Here is a 23,915-nt window from a genome sequence, read left to right as displayed (position 1 = left end):
CCAACGACCCACGCAGAGGCCTCCTCTGCGGACCGGCTCTGAGACGCTGGGTCGGGGAGAACGTCCCTGTCATGTGTGTGCGGTGAAAGTGTCTCAGACTGGCAAGCAGCAAGCGGTTCTGACTGCACTGTGAAGCGCCTGGGGAACGCGAGCTTCTGTTCCAGCGGAAAACCGAGTTTTATGGTTAAAGTTTTCATTAGAAATGAAGAAAAACGTGGGGAAATGAATACGGTTAGTTGTGGAGACAGGTTATGTCCCTCTGCACAGAGGCCCGTGGGGGGGACCCTCAGCGAAGCCTCCAGCGGGCCCATGTCCTCCCGGGCTGCAGAGACCACAGTGGCTGAAGTCACAGTGTGGGCGTCAGAGCCCTCACTCTCGGGGGACACTTGGGAGCCGACCCCTGAAGCTGATGGGGCCCCGCATGTTCTCCAGTGGGAGTGAGTCCGTCGTGTGGCCTGGGCCGGCTCACGGGACAGGCCTGGAGCAAGAAGACCAGCTCTCCCCGGGGGCAGGTCAGCCTCCAACACGCAGGAGGAGCGCGGATGGTGCCAGCCGCGTGTGGAAGGAAATCGCAGCATCTACGTGTGCGCCAGGCGCTGGAGCGGCCGCCCTGGCGTCGGCGACAAACGGCAGAGGAAGCTCCGCTCTGGGAAAGGTCACGTGTCCATCGTTCTGCATGCCAGGGTCGCTCACTAACGCACGTTTTCGTGGTGGATCGCGTAAAATCAGGTAATACATGTGACAACTCGAGGCTGCTCTAAGCATAAGCGATAGTCTCAGAACAGAGCACATGGGTGACACTGTCCTCTGAAGATCGGGGGACACTACAGGGCAGTGCTTTATTTGCTGGGCGCACGGGAGCGGCACCCCGGTTGGCTGGGTTCTGTGCAGAACGCGTGTTCCATCTACATGGGCTCCCTGAGCTCGGTGGGGCAGTCCCCGCCCCGCAGCCCCCTAAAGAGCTTCCTGCAGAAGCAGCCGCAGCCTCTCCCGCTCGTTGGCCCCCGGCGCCACCCACTCCCTCCGCAGCTGCTGCACGTCCACGCCGCCCGACGCTCTGGCCAGCACCAGGGCCGGGGAGCTGCCGCTGGTCCTCTCCGGTTCGCCCACGACCACCATGGCCACCAGCCTGAAAGCAGAAGCACAGACGCTGTGACCCCGAGTCTCTCAGGTCACCCTCTCTCGAGGGAGGAGTGAAAAGGGAGCAAAGCTCTAAAAGTGCGATGACAGTCACAATGAAGGTCAGAGCACAGATAAACGCACACAAACCTGTAGCAACTGTTTTGAAAACTTACTTCCGAGTGAGAGGTCTGCCTCGTGATCACCACTGAAGAGGACCAATGACGTGCTGCCTCATGACAGGCAATGGCACCTCTGGGTCCCCAGCCCAGTGCCCTGGGCTCCAGACCTGTCCACCCAGCTTGTTCTTTCTGGTGACCGGCAACGTCATCCACCCCAACAGCCACTGTCCCACGTCCCCAACCAGGCCCCATCTCTCATCTCACTGCGCCGCTCCTGCTGACACAGCCAGACCCCGGCACCTCTCCGGACACTCTTTCCCCGTCTGGTCACCTCCACCTGCCCTTTAGGACTCAGCTCAGCGCCGTCACTCGGGAGGCCTCCCTGGTCCCCAACCCTGCTGACTCAGTCGGCGGTCCCAGGGTGTTCAGGGATCATGTGATCACATGTTGGTGACAGCTGTAACAACCCCGCCTCCCACACCCTTCCCGTCTTCTCTGCAAGGTCGGGAGCGTCCAGGCCTGACGGCTGCCGGCATTCTATAAACGTGTGGCCACACCCCAGGTGCCCACCTCCCAGGCCCGGGTGACGCAGACGCAGGCGCAGGGCGCTTGCACGCCTGCCCTCGCCGGCAGGTCCTGGCCGAGCCCCTCTGAGGCAGGGCGGCCCACACCATCGTGGGCCAGCTCTGAGAACCCACAGCATTCGGGGTGAGGGGGCGGGGGACAGGTCAGCCCTCACGAGACCACAACGAGCAAAGCTTGAAAAGTACAAGTCAGAATTTTCATCAACTACTGAATACTTTAATGCGGCCGTTCCACTCCTGGTGTGAATGCGAGCGGGTGTCTGCCAGCGGCTGTGTGATGGTACTTAACCAGCAGTTTGCCACCGACTGGAAACAGCAGTGTCAGGTGGCAGACAGAGAGGTGGCCCTGCACGGGGACCAGGACGTGGGCTTGGTGTGCAAGGCACAAGGGGACGGCTCGTCGCTGAGCTGTGCCTGGACATTAAAGCAGACCCAGAAACTGCAACGGGCACCATCACTGGCCACTTGAAACGTGCTTGGGATCTGTGAGCCGGACAGAATTCAAGCAACAAAGGCAGAACGCACCCCAGGTCCGGGCTCTACACCCCGTGGCCACCATCCCGCAGTGGCCCAAAGCAGCGCCTTCTCCCAGCCGCTGGCCGCCTACCCGCTCCCAGGCCTCGACGAGAGGGCTTCTCACTCAATCCTGCAAGTGGCGAATGCTCCCTCTGTCCCCACCTCTGTCCTTGAAACTCGATGAGTTTCTTCTGCTTCTCTTCACAGCTGCAGGAAACTGAGCACTTCCCGGGAATGCTGGTCCTCCGACTCTGATGCCGTGGCTAGCCCTGAGACAGGTGTCCAGGCACGACGTCAGGTCGCACCACAAGCCTCTCCCCGGCTCCCTCTGCCGAGGCAGTGTTCCTGCCTGGAGCGGCTTTAGCTCAGCTGCCCCTCCCCAGACGCAGACACACTGACCGCCAGGGCCCTGCGGCCCCGGCCCCACTCCTGGCCCCTGCCAGGCAGTCTGCCCCAGGCCTGGCGGGCTTGGCCTGTCCTGAGACCCCACTCCCAAGTCTTTGCCCACATGTCCCCTCCCAGTAAGACTGTCCTTCCCTGCCCCATTTGAAGTCCTGACCCCCTCCTGCCCACACCCCCGGCCCGCCCGGCTCATCGCTCCTGGTCTCACACTGTGGGGCCTGCTTACTCACTCTGTTTTGTTTTGTCAACCCCCTCGCCCCATGAGGACGTGCCCAATGGCCGGTTCACTGTGTACCCTGGTGCCTGCACTGGGGGCAGGCGCACAGCTGGTGCTCGGTGAACATGTGTCTTATTGATCAACTGACGAACTTTTTGGAATAAACTGCAGGTGTATTATGGGTTTATACGTAAATTAGTCTGGATTTTGACGATGTACTTTTTTAATAATTAAAACACTGTATATACCTAGTGCTTGAACTAAATAAATGCAATTCTTAATTTTTTTCAGATCTTACTGGTATGTCTCTAATATTGTGCCAGAGTATTTTGTTTTTGATTACTTTTACAGTTGGTTGGTCCCCCGTGCCCCCAGGTTATCACAAGCCTTCACAGGAGGAGAATTACTGAAATGCAAAATCTCAAGGAAACGACAGGTGATAGACAAAACAGGGTCAAGAGAGAACCCTTCACGATGAAAGCTGTGACAAATATTTCAACTTCTAATTAATAACACAAGACAAAGAAGCACTGAAAGCCCATCCGTGGTAACACCCACGCCCCACGTCCACATGGGTGGCTGTCAGTGAACCCACACAGAGGCACGTGACGCGTGGTGGCGACGCTGCTCTGGGCAGGGGCGCCCTCGATGTGACACCGAACCGCTGAGCCCCACGTGACAGAAGCTGGCAGTGTGTCCCTCAGGTTCACACTGAACATGTCACACTGGGAAATGAGCACAGCTGAGGAGCTCGCAAATGGAACGCCAACGATGGGGAAACGGTATGAATTCTGTGATCTGTAGGCCATTCTGGACTAAATGAGAAACAAACAGTGTAAACTGTTTTTTAAAATATTGGTTACATTTATAAGTATGAAAATGGTACTTACTTGTCTGGAGAGATGAGTTGCTTGGCCACGGGACCCAAACTGCTTTCCAGGAGGTCCCAAATATAAACACAGGATGCGTCATCCTGGACCAGGAACACGGCAGGCCTTGTTAAGGACCACTGCAGGCCCGTGACGGCGTGGCCCTCAGTGCTGTGACTCCACTGCAGGAGCGGGTAGTCGGACGCCAGCTGGTGCAGCCGGAGGCTCCCATCAGAACAGCCGGCCTGTGGGGCAGGAGGAGGTGGGGGTGTTGATCCTGATTCTTTATCCTTTTTTACCCAATCTCAGCAGCCAGGGAAATGTGTATGAGCATTAGCTATCTTTAGTTTGTACAGCAAAAAAAAAAAAAAAAAAAGGTTTATTTTTGTTTTTCCAACAAAACTATAACATGAAATCTGTTCTCACAAACTGCACAGATGAGCGTTTACCTCGGAGATTCTGACCCATTTTGCACCTCTTCCTCTTCCCCAAAATGGCTAATGGTCAACGAATTCAGTAAATATGTACAGAGGTGTTTATTTTTAACAAAGCTGAGTATCACTGATTCACGCACAGGCCATTGAGATTACCTCCATGAAAATAAATAAGCTGTCTTTAAAAAAAGTTACATACACTTGCATTAATAACATAGTCATACACCCTCATGGCTTGGAATTTCCACAAAACAAAACTTAGCTGGCTGAGTAAAAGATCAAATTCTCAGCTTAGAAAGAGAAGCTTCTAATTCCTTTTTACTCAGTACATTTCATCCTTCGCATACTCAAACAGAAGCACAGACGAGGGTGACCGGGAGGCTGTGTGCACTCCAGGGCCAAGCAAACCCGGGGCCGGGCCAGGCTCCCTACTGCAGGGGCCGGGGAGCCCGGGAGAGCCGGCTTGGGGTGCAGGTGCGGGCCTGGGTGCGGGCTGCAGCTGACGCTGTGTCCCGCACGCCTGTACCTCTCACTGCGCGCAACCTGCTTTCTAGGTGTTTCTTCCTAACAAAGCCAGAAGTCTTTGGAGAAATGGCTGATTCCTGGGCTTTTGTACCAGAAAGCAAAGAAGGTCTTACAGGGTGATGCTGGTAGGATATGGGGACCAGCTGCAAGGACGCCCCGGGCCAGCGGAACCAAGTCAGTGAGTGATCGTAAGGCACTGAAGACAGACAGGAGCCACGTGTCCATGCTGATGTGCCACACGCCCACCCAGGGGAGAAGACCAGCAACGGGGTCACACAGCCGCCGTCGGCATCACGCCGACAACAGATGCTGACAAGAATCATGGTGGATGCCGAGGGGAGGATGGGTGACAGGAGGGTGTAAGCAGCGGCCAGACCTGTCCCCCCAGAAAATGCTCGTGCATCAGAAGGGGGAGACGGGGACTCCACAGGAGGGGGTTTCACCTGATCCAGGGAGCACACGTGGGTCAGAATGCACCACCCGAACCCAAGCTCAGGAGTACACTGCGCCCTTCAAAAGTGTCCAGGTCATGAGCCTGAGGGACCGTCTGGGGCTGAAGAGATACAGTAAGGGACTGAGGCACATGGCCTGGGACATTACCTTGCTCATAAAGGAGGTGAATGAATGGACGGCCGAGAACCCCAATCAGACCTGCAGACCGGGCGGCAGGCCAGCACTGGCTGACTCCTGAGGGGCGGGGGCGAGAGTGGACAGTGGCTGCGGCCCCTTCGGACAGTTCCAGTACGGAATCCACACCCGGGAGGACAGGGCAGAGCATGGTGGCAAGGGGGTGATGTGCGGGGAGCCCACATGGGGGGGGGCACGCAGGGATCCTTTGTGCTGTCCTTGTAACTTTTCCATGAGATGGGAATTACGTCAGAATAAGAAGTTTAAGGGGACCTATTCAGCAGCCACATGGAATGACGTTCGCAGATGGGACCCTCAGAGACGGAGGCGCAAGGGTGCAGAGCCACCCACCCTGATGGGCACCAGTAACCGGACAACTGAAAACTCCAGCATGTCGGTCACGGCCAGAGTTTTGCCGGCCAAACAGAACTGGTGCTTTGAAAACAGATGGTCTTACCAAGAATATTGGCTCTCCAAATGGTGAAAAGTCAATCACGTTCACTTTTACTGGTCTCATACTGTGTTGCTGGGGTTTGAACGATTTGGGAGACACTCTCAAGTCTTGTCTGGTGCCATGGCTTATAAGACCCTAGTAACAGGAAGACTAATGGTGACTAAACAGGGTTATGTACAAGGCTGGATTCAGCTATTTTTCTCGAAACAATTTAAACGGCATTATAATAAAAGCAAACAGTAAGTTAACCTCTAATGAAGACATCTGTCAAGCGACTCTAGAAAAGAGGAGGCACAGAATGAAATTTAAAATGTTACCCACCATGTTGGTGCCAGCAATAAAGTGGTTAGGGTCCGAAGGCAGAAATTTAACATTCAGGGTTTGTATGGCCCCCCAAAGTTCATGACCTTTATGGGAAAGGCTGGAAAAAAAATACAAAGATGGACAGGGATACTGTAAGGATAGTGGTAACGCACTGACCACGTACCACGTGTCATTAGACGTGTCGGAGGCCACGTCACATTTCACCATTTCTCATTTCTTTGTCTGTGCTTTCAATAATTTCTTCAGCTCTATCCTCCCGTTCACTAATTCTTTCTTCAGGTAGGTCTAATCTAACCCTTCACTACCTGTTAATTTTCACGGATAAGTTTCATTTCTAGAATCGTCTTTTAGATCACATGATTATCTCATTCTCGGTATGACGATCCTCTTTGCTGTGCTACGGTGATGGTTCCTCACGCGTGCAGTTTCTGGAATTTCTCATTGTGGGCCTTCCTATGTGAGCCCTGTGAGCCGAGCTTGCGGACATATCCGCTCCCCAGATAGCTGTCCCTGAGCTTCAACGGTGCGCCTGTGGGGGCCACTTGTCTGCGGCTGCCAACCCCGAGTGGGATTTCGAATCTTCCACTCTGCCCACAGGGGCAGTGAGTGCCACCGTCCTGTGCAGGGGCCTCGCTCCTCGCGCCCTGCCTGAGGCCAGCCCAAGGCACCACTCGTCTTGTGTGAGCTGGAGCCGACAGCCCAAGAACCCGGTCTGCATAGCACGCAGAAGCTGGCCGCTGACTCCTAGCTCCAGCCTTAGGGATTCTCCTGTCTTTTTAAAAACTCTATTTAGTTTGTTGTCAGTGTTCTGCCTTACCTAGTGCATGCATCTGTAACAGGAGAGGGCCACCTCCCTTGTCACCATTAGGAAGCCAGCCACTCTCTCTCACACCACATTCAGGACCTGTCCCTGTCTGCTGGGGACTCCAGGTCTGGGCCTGCAGCCCAGCTCCCTCCTGCAGGGCTGCCTGCCTCCTCACCGCCACGCACACCACACACTCACCCCAGGCTGACCACATCCTACTGCGGCAGCCGCCATGGCCCTCCCCTTCCCTCTTAGTCCTCATCTCGGGGTGGGGACCCGGAAGCCCAGCCAGACACCTGGATGAGGCAGGCCCCTCCCTCTCGCTGTTCCTGGAACCCGCACGGTCAGTTACGCCCTGTGACTGAAATCCACCCTACACCCATGACGGTCCTCTCGGCTCAGACCCTGACATTTCCAACGACCAGCATGACAGCCTCCCTTCCTCTGTTCCAACCTTATATCACTGTCAAGTTGATCATTCTCAATTGCAATGAGACCTGCGACTCCCTGCCTTAAATCCTGTAAAGACTCCACATAGCCATCAAGAGAACTGTCAAACCCTTCAGGTCAGCAAACACTCAGCGTCTGGCCACAGACCCGTCCCCAAACCTCTCGACAGCAAATCTCCTGGCATTTTCCTACATGTGTCCTGCCTCTTCACGCCTCGGGGTGCCCCATGCACTGCTCCCTCTGCCCAGAGCACGCTCCGTGCCTAAGTCCCACCTCAGGTGTCGCCCTTCCAAGAAGTCACAATTTCACTCCATCCCCCAATGTCACCCCCCTGAGCTCCCACATGCCACATGCATGCCCCAACAGAGCAATCCATGCATGTGACACATCCACAGTGGACAAGGCAACATGCCACCACCCAAGGTCACACTCGCTCTGGGGACTCTCAAGTTCAGTGACTGATGGAGAGAGGGCACGAAGGCCTGGCGAGGACGCCCTGGAGAGCCGTTCTAGCTGGCGCTCCCGGGGCCAGGTGGCTGTCTGTGGCCTGCGTGACAGCTCACAGCCAAGCCTGCGCCTCCCCTGCTTTCCAGGCGCCAATCCTAAGGGGTCCCCACGAAGACCTCCCTGCACTAAACTCCGCAGGGAGCCAACCTGCAACAGCCGCTGTGCTCGCCCGTGGCCTTGCAGGCGCTGCAGGGCTCTGAGGCTGGCCCAGGCAGCACCTGTGGCCGGCTCTCTGCATTACACAAGTTTTTATACATATAACCGACGCTGTGTTAATTGCATTTAAGTCAACTGCAGGTGATTTGCCATCTGGACGCTGGTACGAGTTCATCACTGCCCACAGATACTGTGGCTGATAAGTAGGATTCAGGCTAACATCAAATGTTTTTCAAAGGTAAATCTCATACTGAGAGTTAGCCCCTGACTACAGTAAATGACAAGAAAAGGTTTCTTCCAGAAATTAACATGCAACATATAAGTACTATAAATTATATTTGTACGTTTAAGATTTTTTATGTCATATTAAGTTATATGAATAAAAGCAGAAGCTGAAACATCTGAATTAAACTCTCATGTCAATGTTTCTGGTTTTTGAAACTTATCTATGTTTAAGTTCAGGGCTGTATTAATAATTAGTGAAAAATAGTCAAAATAGAACCAATTCGTAAGATGGAAAATATTTTAATCCAAAAAAAAAAATGTCAGCTCTATACTTGGCAACCGTATTTTCACACTGACTCGTTCATTATAAACTGTTTAGCAAGAACACTGGATCCTCACTGCCAACCTGACCACCGCCTTCTGTGGGAAACGGTCCTGCAACCTGAGCAGGGGATGGCTGAGCTCGAAGTGGCAGGTCTTACCTGTCACTCAGGTGAATCACAGCACTGTGCACTAACTTTATCCTCCCTCCAGGCAGCAGCCCTGCAAACGGAGAAATCCTGAGTCTGGTCACAGGTGCCAGGCCCCCCTTTCCGGCCTCCGATCGGGAATGAGGAGGGGCCTTCCTGACGCGGGAAGGGCTCCTGAAAACCGCCTGGGGTGACGACCCTGCGGCTCAGCGCCCTGTGGGAAAGGCTGGTGGAGTCAAGACCAAGAAGCCCTGGCCTGTTCAGATTTGATAAAGATGAGCACAGCGCACTACACAAAAACCAGTCAGGATTTAAGGTGCCTCGAGCCCCAGCAGAAGTGCATGGCTGCATACGATGGGGGACGTCCCCATCACCGCCTGCCTGCTCTGCGCACTTGGCGTCCCCACCCTCCTCACAACCTCCCCAAGCAGTGAGCCACAGCTCTGACCCCTCGGCCGTCCACGGGCTCTGCCTCCTTTGTCTGGTCCTAATATCATCCTCCTTTTTTATAGCTACTGCAAAGAGGGAAACTAGAAATTTGTGTATATTAAAACCCAAATTCTAGGCAAGCTACTGCCTTAAATGAAGTAGACAAATAAACTGCATCTGCAGTGACTGTCCACACAGCACGGCGCTGCTGATACAGCCTCGGTACCCATCACAGCTGTCGCTGACGCCAGCGCGCTCAGGGTTTCTGCTCATAGACTTCACATGGCCCTCCCACTCCTCCTCACTGCTGGGGGCCCAGAGGTCATCTCCCCGGGGCCCCAGAAGTCACCTCCCCGGGGGCCTGGAGGTCACCTCCCTGGTAGGTCGAGGCTGCCCTGGGCCCCAGGCCCTTGACGAGCACCCCTGCCGACCTATCTCCCGGAGGCAGGGCCTATCTCGTCACCCTTGTTTCCTGGCACCTAGGACTGGCCTGGCTTGCTCCAAGAATGCTGCATCCACGAGTGGAGGAGAGACGGTGCTGGCTAATCTAACCGAGACCCGAGTTCTTGACCGGCCCCTTATCTAACGCAAACAGACAGGGCTTGGAACCATCCGAGATGTCCCCAAGTTATCATTTAGAGAACGGTGTTATGCAGCCAGAAATACAACTTACTGAACCTCACTGAAATAAAAACACTCAGCCAAAACATCCCGTTAACTGCCCGAGGTGCTCGTGCGATGACTGAGAGTTATGAATATGCAGCTTTAATGTTCAGTTCTCGGGAGCTAACCTCCTATTTCTCACAGTGGTCACTGGCATCTTTAATCTATCCACTTTAGCAAACATCGACTAAAGTTAGTTTTTTATTTAATAGTTACCTAAATCACTTATTGAACCTGCAATATCTGCCTTTGGTAATTCAACAACCACCTAAAAACAGAATATCAAAAATGAATATTAATACATTTTATAATTATGAAACTAAGCAAAGCGCAGCTCTGATTAAGACAGCATGCTGGACTAGGGGCTCGAGCATAATCACTAACCTCAGAACCAGCATGTTAAATGTGGGAACCCCTTTCTCTCGACCTCTCACTCTGTCCCGCGAGTGGCCGATGGCCAGACCCTCGGGGACCATCTGCCAGCCCTTCTAACGCCCTTCGCCCTCCAGCCCTGACACTGCTCCTGCCTCCCCCGGATCCCGCACGAGCCCCCGTGGTCCAGTCCTGCCTGGTGCCCTGTCTCAGCTGGGGCACCCCGCGCACTCCCCCGACCGCTGCACGCCAGCCGGCCACAGGGCTGGTGCGTGCCATGACGGCGCACCCCACTCACCCACACGTTGAGAACCCCGCTCTCATCCAAGGAGGCGACGTGGAACGACAGACCCGACATTTCTGGTGAGACAGAGAAACGGCTGTAAACGGGGAGCGCGTACTTCGCGCCTGGACTCACGGGTTTCCCGGAGGGCAAGGGCCGCGCACCTTCCTGAGCAGCGAAGGGAGAGAGCACGACGCTCTGCCTTTTGTAGATGGGTGCTGAGACAGGCTCCACCGCCTGCAGAGGGCTGCGGTGGTTCACCGGGGTAAGGACGCCATCTGCGGTAGAGGGCACACAGTCCTGCGTGTAAGCAGCGAGTCACAGAAGTGCGAGCAGCGTGTGCGAGGGCACACACAGGCTGCTTCTGGGACACGGGTCCCCAGGCACCACACGGCCAACGCAGACCACAGACGAAGTCGTACATGACTGTCACTGTCAGCCTTGCCATGAAGCAGAGACCACAGAGCCCAAAATGCCTGTGACGAGGGAGACGGGAGCCCCGGCCGGCCAGCGCAAAGGGCGGGAGGGAGTCTCAGAGAGTGGGGACCGGAGGGAGAGTCTAACTCCCAGGGCAGGGCTGGGGGCCCTCGGCGATGGCAGGGCGGCCCGCGCTGGGAGGTGACGCAGGACGGAGGAGATGCTGCTCCCACAGTGGGGAGGCTCAGACAGCGGTGCAGGGGCGCAGAGCGCAGTCCGACTCAGCAGCCCCGCCGCCCGCCAGGGTCAGGACATGCCACGAAGCGGTGACAAGCTACTCGCACCTACAGCACCGAACACAGAACGTCCAGGGGAGAAACCAGCAGGGCCCCCACCCAGCCCCCGCGAGAAGAAAATGAAAAACAAGCGAAAGTATTTCAGCCGATGGACGTTCTCCCTAAAACAGGGTGGGACACGAGATCAGCATCCCACACTCAGCCGCCCTGCGTCTCCTCAGAAAGCACAGAAACACGCGGAACTGAAGACCCAGGACAGAAATAGACTTTTTTTTTTTTTTTTAAAGCAAGAAGTAAAATTAGAGTTGGTTTGAACTCAGGGAAGAATCTGAAAAAAAGACATACTGTCCCCAAAAGGCCGACTCGATGGCAGGCGTGGACTCGCTGTGCCTGAAGGACAGCGCCACGCTGTGACCGGCTTCTGCAGACCCGGGGTCTGTATCGCGGGTCCCTCGGCCCCTCACTCCCAGCGGCCCACTGGAACTTCACTTTAGGGACGACGTTTAGATGGCAAAAGAAAACGAAGGGAGTATTTTAAGAGACGAACGTATTTGCGTTTATTGTAACAGGAGCAGCAGTTAGAAAATGTTTCTAAAAGATCTTTCCTACCAGCATCAACCCCACGAGGCACCTACAGATGCAAATGTTCTCGACAGCGGCAGTGACTCCCTCGAAGGGGAAACGCTGGTCATCGGGGGACGAAACCCACGTGCTCTTTTTACGTGTGAGACACAGACACACACAGCGCGTTAACAGATGTGCGACGTCCTCGTAGCACTGAAATCTCACGGGCAGTGATTAGGGGAACAGAGCGTGAGGGAGCGCGGAGACAAGCCCCAGGCTGGGAGGAAGCACTTGTAAAGACACATCTAGTCCAGGACCATCGTCCAAAACGAAGACATCTGACACTCCACAGTAAGAAAGCAGCAAATCAACTCAGTGCTGTGTGAAAGATCTGAGCAGACACCTCCTCGAAGACGCACAGAAGGCAAACAAGCACACGAGAGGGTGCTCCACATCCCGTGTCAACAGGACGGCACACGCGAGAACTGCGCTGAGACACGGCCACACGCCCATCAGGATGGAGAATGGCTGACGGGCTGCCTGCCACCGAAGAGAAGGCAAAACGGTGCGATGGGCCTGCTGTTCGCAGTCCAACAACTGGAACTAACAAATGTCCACCAGCTGGTGGCTGGACAACCGCCCTGGATTTTTCTAGAATGGACATACTGCTCAGCAGAGGAGGATGAACTGCGGGCACGCGACTGCACAGTGAACTGCAAACGCTACGCTGACTGAAGGCCACGTTCCATATGGTCCCATTTATCTGACAACTGGAAAAAGCAAAACCAGAGACGGAAAACCAACCCGTGACAGCGGGGCACGGGGGTGGGGTGGGGTGGGGCTCCCGGGCGGGAACAGACAGGAAGACAGTGAAGACAGTCGGCGAGGTCAGTGTGACCATGGCCAGCCTCTCATCTCCCCAAGCAGGGGGAGGAGGGTGAGGCAGGCATTAAACAGATGACATCTACGAAGCACTCAGAAAGAAAGCCCCAGGACACAAGTCCCCCCAGTGGTTGGGTGGCTGCTGGTGTGCTGTAGTTGTGGCTGTTTCGTTGTGGCTGTGGGGCTGTGGTTGGCTGTGGCTGTGTGGTTGTGGGTGGTTGTGGCTATGTGGCTGTGTGGTTTTGGCATGTAGTATTCAGGGAGTCTCATTGGGGGTCCCAGCAAGTCCAGCTAGTCTGGTCCCTTCGGCCCCGCTGGAGTGAACTGAGACATGGGAGCCCACATGCCAGCGCACTTCAAGCTAATTTAAACCAAATGTCATTTCACTGAAGGTTCAGAATCTACAAATTTAACAAGGAAGAACACTGCCATCTGCTGGCCACTGGCTAAATGTCACCTGGATGGGTTTCTGTTGTCCTATTAGTCAAAGGCATCTTTTGCTCAGGTCAGACCCTACCCTCTGAGGTAACCCAAACAATAAATGCCAAACTCCAGACGTTCCTCAGATCTGTCACTGACCGGTGGAGAAGGTCGCCATCCTGAACGTCCAGCAGCAGTCGCTGAGCCTCAGGTAGCGATGGAGCCGGGAGTCCTCCCTCAGATCCCACACGACAACCGAGCCGTGCGCGGTCCCCGCAAATAGCAGGAAGGCCTTGAAGGGGCTCAGGCAGCAACATGTGACCTGGGGGCACACAGAAAGCTCTCCATTCCCTCGGCATCCCCACCAGCCTTCCGCCCAGATGCCGTGACATGGTGGGTGGACCGTGTCTGCGCGTCGGCGACCTCCCACGGAAAACGTGGTGCGGGGTACACGGTGTGTACACCGACACCCCTCCCCGTCATCCCATTTGCAACCCAGGTCGCAAAAAGTTATTTTCAAGCCCCCAAAACTGACACCCGTTTATTCTTCTCCACGGTTTTGGTGGAAATCAGTGATTCCGAGGTCAGGGAGAACGTAAACAGGAAAATACGAACGCGTATTCCCAAAGCGAAAGGAAGCACACGTTAGAGGTTGGCTCTGCCACTGACCTGCTGGTCACCAGACAACGGCCTGTCAGCCAGGGGTGGGAAGCGCGTGAAGCCACAGAGTGACAACCTCAAGCACGTAAAGAAACCTCTAAGAAACCCATGACCCACACGGTACGAGGAAGTGTGTGCTTCTGGGGGCCCAGAACCCTGCCGGGGCACTGTTTTTATTAGGCTGGAGCCATGCTGACGCCCAGTTCCCAGTGGACCCAAACGGCTGTGGTGCCCGGGTTCCCCACACCTGCACGTGCAGAAATTTGGTTTCTTGCAGGCCCCTGTCCTCCTGCGTCCCTGTCCGCCAACACCATGGCCCACACCGCCGGCCCTTCCTCTCACTGACCCCACGACTCCCCCGAGCTGTACCTCCGATTCACAGACCAGGATCTTTTGAGGGCCCGAGGGCTGCCAGATGTCCCACACGCAGAGCACATATCTGCTGTCCAGCGGGGAGGCGGGCGCCGTCCCGGGCAGGCCGTGCACAGACACCACTGTCTGCCCCTGGACCCGAGAGGCATGCAGGCAGGACACTTTCCGATCTGGAGATGAAACAAGGAAAACAGTTGTGCGCTTTGGCATCTGCCAGAACCCATGCGCGTTAAGCCCACACCGTGAGAATACTCGCAGGCCAGCTCCACGGAGACGCAGCCGTCTTTCCCACGCTGCCATGCCTGGGACCGGCGCCGGATGTGCGCGGCCGCTCTGCTGGGGAACCGCCAGGTCGGCCCGTGGCCCTGCTCCAGGGCCCGCCTGCCGGCCCGGCACCAGCAGTCTGAACACGTGCCCCCCCTCACGGGCCGCTCCTACAAGGCTGACTTCCCGCCATGACTGCAGCCGGGACTCAGGCAGCAAGGCCTCCGTCAGGGACGGGGACCACCTGCCCTGACAGCAACTTCCCGGCCCCTGCACGTTTCTCCTCAGAACGCGCCCTTCACTCGCTGAGCTGGTCTGGTCTGCCCAGCCCAGCAGGAGGGCGGCGGGTCTGTCCGTCCTGCTCCATCTGGGCCGCACCTGGGCCGCTGGGCACTTGCTGAGCGAGGCCGGCGTGGGCGGTCGCTAGGCCACACCTGTGCATTGGCGCTGACGGCACCGAGGGAGGGCCGGGCAGGGGCGGCATGCGCTGTGGCCCCTGTCATCCCCACTCGGGCCCAGTCCACGCAAACGGCCGAAGACAATGTTCTGCTGTCCGCGTGAGGGTCTCATGCCCCCACACAACGGGCCCGTCCTGTGAGAGCGCCAGGTGCACCTGTCTCTGACGGAGGGCTCCGGGTTCCAGCGGTGCACGTCACCTGACCAGCACCTCCGGCCCACCAGGCGCCTCACGCAGCAGCTCGGGAGGGAGGGTGTGGGAGGCTGCGGCACGTGCATGCCGCATTTTCTATGCTACAGATACAGCTCCTTCCTGTTTTTCTAACAGGACAACTCCTAAAAACTAAAACACACCCAAAACACATGGGTTTTCTTTTTAACAATGCCATTTGCATTAATGTTAAATGCAGAGGAACATCCATGAATCTCCATCTCCAAACAAGGAAGACATCTCTAGAACAAAGGGCACCAATGCCCTGGTTCGCACGGGCCCAGGAGCAGCAGGTGAAGCCGATGCTGGGCTCGCCGCAACCCCTCCTTCTCACGGACGGGGCCAGGCTGCCCCTACCTCGCCAGCTGCCTCTTTTAAAGCCAAGCGCTGACCAGCTTAAGAAACCGGAACTGGGCTGAGGAGACACACTGGGCATGCAACTGCACTTCACATTTGGTGACACGGGCTTCCTCTGCTGTGGACCAGGGATGAACTTGAAATCCAAGCGGGAAGATCCACATGCAATGTCGAGCTCGCTACTCAAACCTGCAGCTAAGGCGGTGATGCGGCGACTCTGCACACACTCACGCTGCTCCCGTAAAGCCAAAGAGGCCAAATAACCAACAGGAAAGCAGCGAGATCTACAACAAACACGTGGCATCTCAGTGTCCACTCACTCAAAGACCTTCACCCGTTCACACCCTGCAAATCCCTGCTCAAACCACCACCAAGCTCTTGTCACACACGGTTCACTGTCACATGTAACAAAGGCTGACTCCTGCCGAGCTCTGCTCACATCCGCTGCACCCCCATGTCCCCAGAGGAGCAAAGCCCATGGTTTCCACACGGGCGTCCCGCACTGGCTCTAAGGCGCACGCAGGCGAGCACGCCGCTTACGCTGCAGGAACGGCAGGCTGGTGTTGAGCTGAGTGGCGCTGTCGCAGAAATGCAGGCTGCTGCCCGGGGCCCCGGGGCTCCAACTGGGTGCCGCCACATGGTCCTCCTCAAGCAAAACGGCAACCACCTTTCAGAGACAAGGAGCAAGGCATTCACGTTTACAAGGAAAAACAGAGACACGTCGCTGCTTGTTCATTTCATCCATGACTTAAGATAACTGCCCACCCCGGGACATCACAAAACAGAGGAAGCCACAGTTCTGCCTGCACGGCAGAAGGAACTGACGGGTCACCCTGCTGACAGGAGCCCTCGGGAGAGCCCGAGTTTAGCACTGCACGTCACCGTTCATGGTGAAGGCCTGACCATCCACCTGTCCTGAATAAACATGACGCGTAGGGACGCGTGACACGCCACTACCGTCCTCCTTGCCGGGCGGCAGTAAGGACCCCGAGTGAGCAGTCGGTCACGGTCAGTGCTGTGACAGGTCGTGTTTAGGGTGGCAACGGGTGGAGGTGACTCCGCAAACTCGGAAGGAAGGTCCACTGCAGCAGAGGACGGGCGTGGGGTCCGCGGTAGGAGACAGGGGACCTGGGAGGCCAGGGTGCGCTGTCCTCACTCCCTTCCTGCTGCAGCCGCGTCCTCCCGTCTTCGCCTGGCACCCGCCTGCTCCCTGCCCCAGCCCCGTGAGCTGCGCGGAACGGCGCAGACTGGACACAGAGACGAGGCGCGCCCCACACCTGCACGTCGGCTCGCTCAGCTCCCGCCGCTGCTCGCACCCGAACCCCGCACTCTGCACAAAGCGGGGTCGCGACGCCAATGCCACACTCGATGACGTCAGGCACGCTTCCAACGCCCCTCTCGCTGGAGGCTCACACGGAAACGCTCACGGAGGGAACGTGTGGTGGCCGCACCGCTGCACAATGACGGACGGGGCGGCTGGCGGGTGAACAGGGGGCTTAGAGGACACCAGTCGGCCGTAAACGATGCCCACGGAAGTACTGGGGTTCTCCATACCGTTCCCTTTGTCTCCGTAGGTATTTTGAGAATTTTCGCGATCGGTTTAAAGTCATGGCTTTCTCAGTTTCAAACACCTGGACTATGTTTGCCTTGCCAACTGAACACATCTGTTTTAACTTCTGTTTATGTTAGAATGTAAGCAATGAATGTTGAGGCACAGAATCCAAATACACGGCCAGCACTGCTGGCGACACATGTGCTGGTCACATCTCGGCACGTACCTGGCAGGCTGCCCGGAGAAAGCTGGACAGTCTGGGCGTGTCCACCTTCGGCACGACCGCAGCATCAGTGTCCTCTCTGTTCTCTCTCCCTGGAAGAGTCACAGAAAACCAACCAGGCTGACGCGGAAACAGTCAAGCGCTACACACCGTAGGGTTCACAGGGGTGGCAGGGCACCAGGGACCTGGAAGGACTCAGAAAAGTCCACATTTATCTTGGGTCTATCAGTGACCTCTTCACAAGCCGCATCACCACCTGGGGTGAGCACACAGGTGTATCAAAACGCTGTATACCTGAAATTCATATAATCTCGTTAACCAATGTTACCCCAATAAATTTAATTTAAAAAACAACAATTGCATCTTATTTTACGAGTCTATAATGGAGTCCCACTTAAAGGTATTAAGGAAAACAGCTAAAAGCATCAATTTAGTTACGTGAACGTTTGGTTTCGTATGACTCCCTAGGGTGAGACTTCCCTGAGCAGAGAGGGTGACGCATAGGGAACCCCTGAGAATCGACGGCGGCCAGGAACGTGCGGTTCAGCCCGTAAAGAACCGAAAAGGACCCGTGCGTGCAGAATACTGCATTCTGGGGCCGTCCGCCTACACTGACGCAACATGTCTGGAACTGGTGAGGCAGACCGCCCCGAGGCAGAAGTGGGGTGCTCCAGAGCCCACCCTGAAGCCGCTGGTCTGGAATGCGGCCCCGCCCCACGCTGAGGGACATGGCGTTATGGATCCCGTCGGGGCCCTCCTGCCAGCCCACTGGTGAGAAAACGCTGGGTGCTCCCACAGCCACACGCCGACCACAGAGAAAGATGCCGGACGGAGAAGGGTGGCAGAAGAGGAAGATGTAAGAGGAAGAACAGGAAGGTCACAAGGACAATGCCCAAAATAACGTCAAGACATTCAGCTTTCGATGGTCAGGAGACGGCCGTTTACCACCAGACACAGCCGGGCCTTCCCCTGGGTGCTGGGTCCACACTTCCCTGGTCTCTAGCTCCTCCGTCTGGATGTCTCTTTCGACATTATCTTCGTTATACTGAACGTAGGCCTTAAAAACAAAGGTATGCAGGAGTTAGCATCGCGTCTCAACTTCAGAGCAATGTCTCGCACTGAAAAGAAAAACAATTAAAAATTATGAAGTTATTAATGGCAGTCTTCCTGCTTTTGTCAAAAATAAGTATCATGGCATAAATCACAATCATGCGAACATTGTTTGTGTCTTAAACATTTGCTATATACTGGCCTAATTTTTAAAAGTGTTTTCAAAAAGTCACATCAAACAATTCAGCTTTGGTTTGCAAATACTACCACCTAGCCCGCCGACGCCCCGACTGGAACAAACTGGCTGTGCAAAACCAAAGGCAACTTTTTTATTTCAAAAAGGTACATGCTTCAGTAGAGACAGTTCTGCTACTAATAGCTTTGAGATGAGGAAACAAGCAACGAAGTCAGATAATCTACTCAGGTCAGAGTAAGTCAACAGCAAGGACGGTGAGCTGTGGACCTCCTGAGCCCGCTCCGTGTCCTCCCAGCTGAGAGCGCACGCCAACTGCATGGGCCCGAGAATGTGTCGGCTGGTGGCACTAACAGGGACACAGACAAATATGAGAGGTGATCCCTGACTTCGAACTTTGGGAAGCTGGCCCGTCGCAAAGCCAATGGCAAGTACCAATTGTGTGAGACAGACTGGAAATGAGAGAATTCAGTGTAAGTCACTAGGGAAGAAGTCACCTTGAAAACAAGCCATGGACACAAGAAACGCAGGTGACAGGAGTGCTGGGTAAGGTGACAGAGACACAGGTGGGCGCCGGGAGGGCTGGGCGCACTGGGCGCTGCGCGAGTGGGCACTCAGCTGAGTCGGCAGGGGTGGCACAGGAGGCACAGTGCACACAGAGTGGGAGACCCTGCACGGCAGGACGGCCACCATCCCCAGGAACCCACATAAGGGACCCGGAGGTGAAGAGGAGTGGAGGTGGCCTGCGTGGGGCCCCTGGACGCCGCGTGGCCTACAGGCTGCCAAGCCCGTGGGGAAGGCCCCTCCGTGCCTGTGTCCTTGGCTGCTGCCGCCCAGCCCCCAGCTCCCGCGAGGCCCGTTGTGGCACCGTCACCCACTGTGCTTCGCTCGCCACTCATACCTCGTCCCTGGGTCACCACCGCCGGTACTAACCTGCTTGGTGTTCTTCTTCCCGAAGTTTCTGATGTACATGTCATACTCATTTACCGGTGGCAGGTCCAAGAGAGAGAACGTGAACGAAAAGTCCAAGTCGATGAGCCGAAGCAGCTTCGCGCTGCGCGTCCTTTGAGAGGAACGGGAGACACACACGTTAGAGTGAACGCGGTGCTCAGGGGCCTCAGCCGGCGGGGTGGCCGGCTGGGCCCAGGCTGTCCCACGGTCGTCAAAATGACACGGCCGTGCAGGGGCCAGCGGAGTGCGAGCACCAGGATTCAGGGCTCCCGAGGCTAACAAAATGAAGTTATAACACGTGCTGCTAGCGTTTCCATGGAAAACACTTCACGGACGGACAGGCCTTGACTTGCGTTACCTTCTTCAGACGCCACCTGAACTGTGGCCAGGGGATGCAGCTTGTCAGGTGCGTGCCCCCTACTCTTCCTGAGCCCACGGGACGTGACCTCGCGTCTGAGCATGTCGCCCTCCCACGAGGCTCCCCAAACCTGTGGCCTTGCAGACATTTCCTTTCCAGTCACCTGAGCTGGTCTCTCCGTCTCCCCCAGCCCCCATCGGCATGCCCGAGCTCACCCCACACGCGGGGATGGAAGCTCGGCTTGGACGGTCTCACTCCTTGCATTTCCCAAGATGCCCGCACTGCTGGTGCCCAGTCAGTGGGTTCCGAGCAAGCGAACGACCCTTCCACACCCAGGCAGGTCACTGACTCGATCCGCTCTCCTTCCTTGTCCACACGCTCTCGGATCTTCACCCCCAACTGCCCCCTTCCCGTGACCTGACTCTCTGGCCACCATCTCCTATGTTCCTGACTTATTACCCCCAGCCCTCCGAGAAGTCTTCGACCACAGAGCACCTGCAGAGACGAACCCTGCCACCTGATCCATGTCATTTAAACACTCAACGGACACAAACCATTCCACGATACCACATTGTGCTCTTTTTCACGTTTGTAAACATGTCGTAATGCCCCCTTTTTCATTTTTGCTATTATTTGCGTCTTGCTTTCTCTTTTTTCCCCCCTTGGTCAGGCCTCTTAGGGGTTTATTAGAATTTTGGCTTTGTTGGGTTTATCGTGACCACCCTGAATTTACAGATTTCCGCCCTTACCTTTCATTATGTTGTCCCTTTCACCTCTAGCTTGCCACTCTCTCTGGCCTCTGGAGACCCCTGTGCAGGCCACTCATTTTCAGCCTTCTCCTTTTCTAATATATGCCTCAGAATAGCTTCAGCTGCCTAGAGATGCTAAAATGCCGATTTCATTATCACTGTTAAAAGTAGCTTCTAACTCTCATTTGACGTTACACCACTCATTTTTCAAACGTTTGGGTATTTCCTTATTACCTTGTTAATTTCTAGCTTACTGACGCTGGCCAGAGAACATCCTCTCATCGTTTCAACCCCATGTTCACGGTGCACAGCATTTTTGAGAAATGTTCTGTGTATTCCTGAAAAGAACCTGGGGACTGCAGGTGCAGGCATAACGTGTTAGCTGCGGTTTGTTAACCGCGCTGTTCAAATCTTGCGCGTCTCCACTAAACTATCAGTTCCCGGGAGAGACAGGGTAGACCTCTGACTGTGAACTGTGAACCCGCCCTCTCCCTGCAGGGTGCGGGTTTTGCCCAGGTACATCTACCACCAGGCCTGGCTTCACACGGGAGGGCCGCTCGCCTCGACTGTGCAACTGACCCTCTCGGCATTCAGTGCCTATTTCTAGCCTTGCTTCCAGTTTCCTTCGATATCAGCGACACCAGCGTTCTTCCGTTACTGTTTGCTTGGCGCGCGTTTTCCATGCTTTTTTCAGCTCTGTGTCCTGACGTGTGAGGTCCGTGTCCCGGGAGTCACGTGCAGCACATGACGCCGCAGGGACCCGGCTCTTGTCTGTGTCGGCCAGCCCGAGGCCAGACTCGGTGCCCAGCTGCCGTTTTGCCTGCGTGGCAGAGCCCATCGACCATGTTGAGTGAGGACGCGCTGGACTCGGGTTATTTTCTCTCCCAGTGAACAATCTTTGTCTTTTAATTGGTTCATCAGCCATTGACATATGACGTAATTATTGATGGATTTTTGGTGTGACCTGCCATCTTCCTGTTTCCTATTTGTTCCACACTCTGTTTCTGCTTCTCCTTTCTTGACTACTTTTGATTAACCATGTATTTTTCATCATTCCATTTACTCTTCTACTTGTTATGAATTTTTTGCATTATGTTTTAACAGTTGCTCTAGCTATTTTAACATGCATTTTTGACCTGCTGAAGTCTACCTTAAACTAAGTACCTTCACCTCTCCCTGCCAGGCCCTCATCGCAAGCTACCATTACAAGCCCCTTCCCCGCCCCAGTTCCTGGACAGAGCTGTGAAGTAATGTTGATTTCACAAGACGTCGAGGCTTCATGTGGTCAGCATCATGTGGTCAGTTCCTGTGACCACCCACTGACCCATTCCCTTGCCTTGTCCCAAACAGGTGTTTGTGTTTTCATCTGGGGTCAGTTTCCCTAGGCCTGAGAAACTCCTTTAACTGTTATTTTAGTATAAGTCTGCTAGCAGTGAATGCTCACAGCTTTACTGTGTCTGAAAATGTACATCTTTTGCTTTCGTTTTTAAAGAATATCATTCCCTTGGTACAAAGTCTGAGCAGTAATTTTCCTTCAGCGTCTTAAACGTGGTCTCTAGTCTACATGCTTCCCCTGGAAGCTCAGCTTTCAGTGTTACCACCTCCACGTCCCCTCCCCTCCCCCCACACAGAGCGGTCTCCCTGCCCCCGCCTGCTTCTCCCGGCCCCTCCTTCACTCTGGTGCCCAGCCATTTGAGTACACTATGTCTGGGTGGATTTGTTTTTATTTTTGTTATCTGTGTTTGTTTCTCTAGAGCTTCTGCAAAGTATAGCTGATAGATTCCATCAACTTTGGGTGTCCCAGAACAGAGTGGCATTAACTGCACCTCCAGTGGGAGGTCCCTGAGCTGCAGGCCAGGCTCACTCCGTGCTGCGTGACTGGGACTCTGCTTCAGCCAAAGTGGGTGACGCCAGATGGAGCATCCGACACGGCAGGCAGCACGCACACCTGCTTTACTTACAGCCGAGCTCCGAGAAACAGCGCGCAAAGGAAAGAACGTGTTAAGCAGTCCGCAGTGAAAATAAAATGAGCAGCTCTGTTTTTTAACAGCATGCTGAAGAAAACTATTTTAAAACTCCATAATTCTTTTCACAAATTTCCCAGTGCACCTACTTTTGCTTTAGGGCCTGAGTCCGACTCTTTTGACGGTGGGAAGCTGTTGCAAAATCCACAAAAATTCCGCAAACGGAGGCTCTGGAAGAGGAACTGTTTGTATCTGTACCAAAAAAAAAAGGTATTTTTGTGAAACTGAAATACTTCTCTCTAGCAAAAAAATCGAGTAAAACAATTAGAAACATATGTAATAATTATACTCAATAAGGTCTTCACACGTAACTAATGACAACAGTGATAAACATCACCCTTGAGCAGCTGAGAGGCCGCTTCCGCTAATTTCATCTCACACTTTCAGGCGGCAAAGCAAAATCGACTGTGTATGTGCCACTCTCTGAGAGTTTTAGACACGGTTACAGATTTACGTAAGATGCAGTCCTATGCTCTCAAATTCATGCCCAGCTCAGGGAACTGGGATGTGAGCAAACGAAAGAGCTACGAGGCAGAGCAAATGCAAGTCACGCGGCTCACGAAAGTTAACCCTGGATCACGTCCTGTGCCAGACAAAAGCCAAGACGAATGCAGGCGGGTCTCATCAGAAACTTCACAACGTGCAGAGACGTGGTTAGACGGACCGCCTGTGACTAACTGGCCGAGAAGGCTGCCACCGTCGTGAACAGCCTGGCCCGCCACCCTCAGTCCACCTCTGCCCCTGAGGACTTCTGTGGTTTCCTGTCTGGGTTCACCCGTTTGTTCACATGTTTATTCCCACTGCATCTCATGCCTTTGGGGTGTGTGTTGGTGTGTTGGAATTCATCAAAAGGCCGGAGCCACCTACCCTCAAATCCGTGAGGCCAGTGGGTCGGAGGGAACACGTGGGTCTGAGCTGAAGGACCCGGGCTAGAGCCCCACTCTGCCCGTTACCTGCTCTGTGACTGTGAGCAGATGGTGTGCCTCTGCTTCCCCACCTGTCCGAACCTACCACACAGTACTGTCGCAAGGATTAAAGCAGGTCGCGTTTACGAGGAGAGACCTACCCTGCAGGTACTGAGAGCTAGCTATTAAATTTTGTTTCTGCTTTAAACATGAGGAATGCGGACAGCATTTAAAGCCACAGGACTAAGACCTGCAGCACGGCCCACAAGTGCTCCGAGTCAACAGTCAGAAAATGCTCACCGACCGAGTGAGTCACGCAGCGTTCGCGAGTATGTGAACTTTCAAATACCACTGTGGAACCTAGCGCACTGGAGAAGTTACTTACCAAATAGCTCCCTATAACGCTGGAAAGGGGAACGTGTGCAGCTCCTAAGCAAATAGGTCAATCACCGCAGGGT

The 23,915-nt window shown here is 54.9% G+C and overlaps 1 protein-coding gene across 6 annotated transcripts in view; it reads right to left on the bottom strand.

Moving 5' to 3' along the window:
- Window positions 1-182: 182 nt before the first annotated feature.
- The window catches only part of WDR60 (WD repeat domain 60), a 46,908-nt gene continuing 23,175 nt past the window's right edge, over window positions 183-23,915 (bottom strand). For 3 of the 6 annotated variants that reach the window (XM_023523605.1, XM_023523603.1, XM_023523606.1), the window contains 16 exons: window positions 22,642-22,744; window positions 19,404-19,533; window positions 18,173-18,284; window positions 17,231-17,319; window positions 15,993-16,119; window positions 14,162-14,334; window positions 13,292-13,454; window positions 10,718-10,831; window positions 10,569-10,630; window positions 10,115-10,166; window positions 8,819-8,879; window positions 6,191-6,290; window positions 5,873-6,004; window positions 3,851-4,074; window positions 2,504-2,610; window positions 183-1,129 (listed from right to left, as the gene is read on the bottom strand). In XM_023523605.1, coding sequence (XP_023379373.1) covers window positions 906-1,129; window positions 2,504-2,610; window positions 3,851-4,074; window positions 5,873-6,004; window positions 6,191-6,290; window positions 8,819-8,879; window positions 10,115-10,166; window positions 10,569-10,630; window positions 10,718-10,831; window positions 13,292-13,454; window positions 14,162-14,334; window positions 15,993-16,119; window positions 17,231-17,319; window positions 18,173-18,284; window positions 19,404-19,533; window positions 22,642-22,744 — 1,973 coding nt within the window. In that variant the 3' untranslated portion in view covers window positions 183-905. Of the gene's footprint in view, window positions 1,130-2,432; window positions 2,611-3,161; window positions 3,776-3,850; window positions 4,075-5,872; window positions 6,005-6,190; window positions 6,291-8,818; window positions 8,880-10,114; window positions 10,167-10,568; window positions 10,631-10,717; window positions 10,832-13,291; window positions 13,455-14,161; window positions 14,335-15,992; window positions 16,120-17,230; window positions 17,320-18,172; window positions 18,285-19,403; window positions 19,534-22,641; window positions 22,745-23,915 lie in introns of those variants that run through there. The other 3 variants (XM_023523607.1, XM_023523604.1, XM_023523609.1) reach the window with 3 other exon arrangements.

The sequence above is a fragment of the Pteropus vampyrus genome, unplaced genomic scaffold, assembly GCF_000151845.1.
Source record: "Pteropus vampyrus isolate Shadow unplaced genomic scaffold, Pvam_2.0 Scaffold396, whole genome shotgun sequence".
NCBI lineage: Eukaryota > Metazoa > Chordata > Mammalia > Chiroptera > Pteropodidae > Pteropus > Pteropus vampyrus.
Note: the sequence above shows the minus strand (reverse complement) of the source record. Positions and strands in the feature narration are given on the sequence as shown.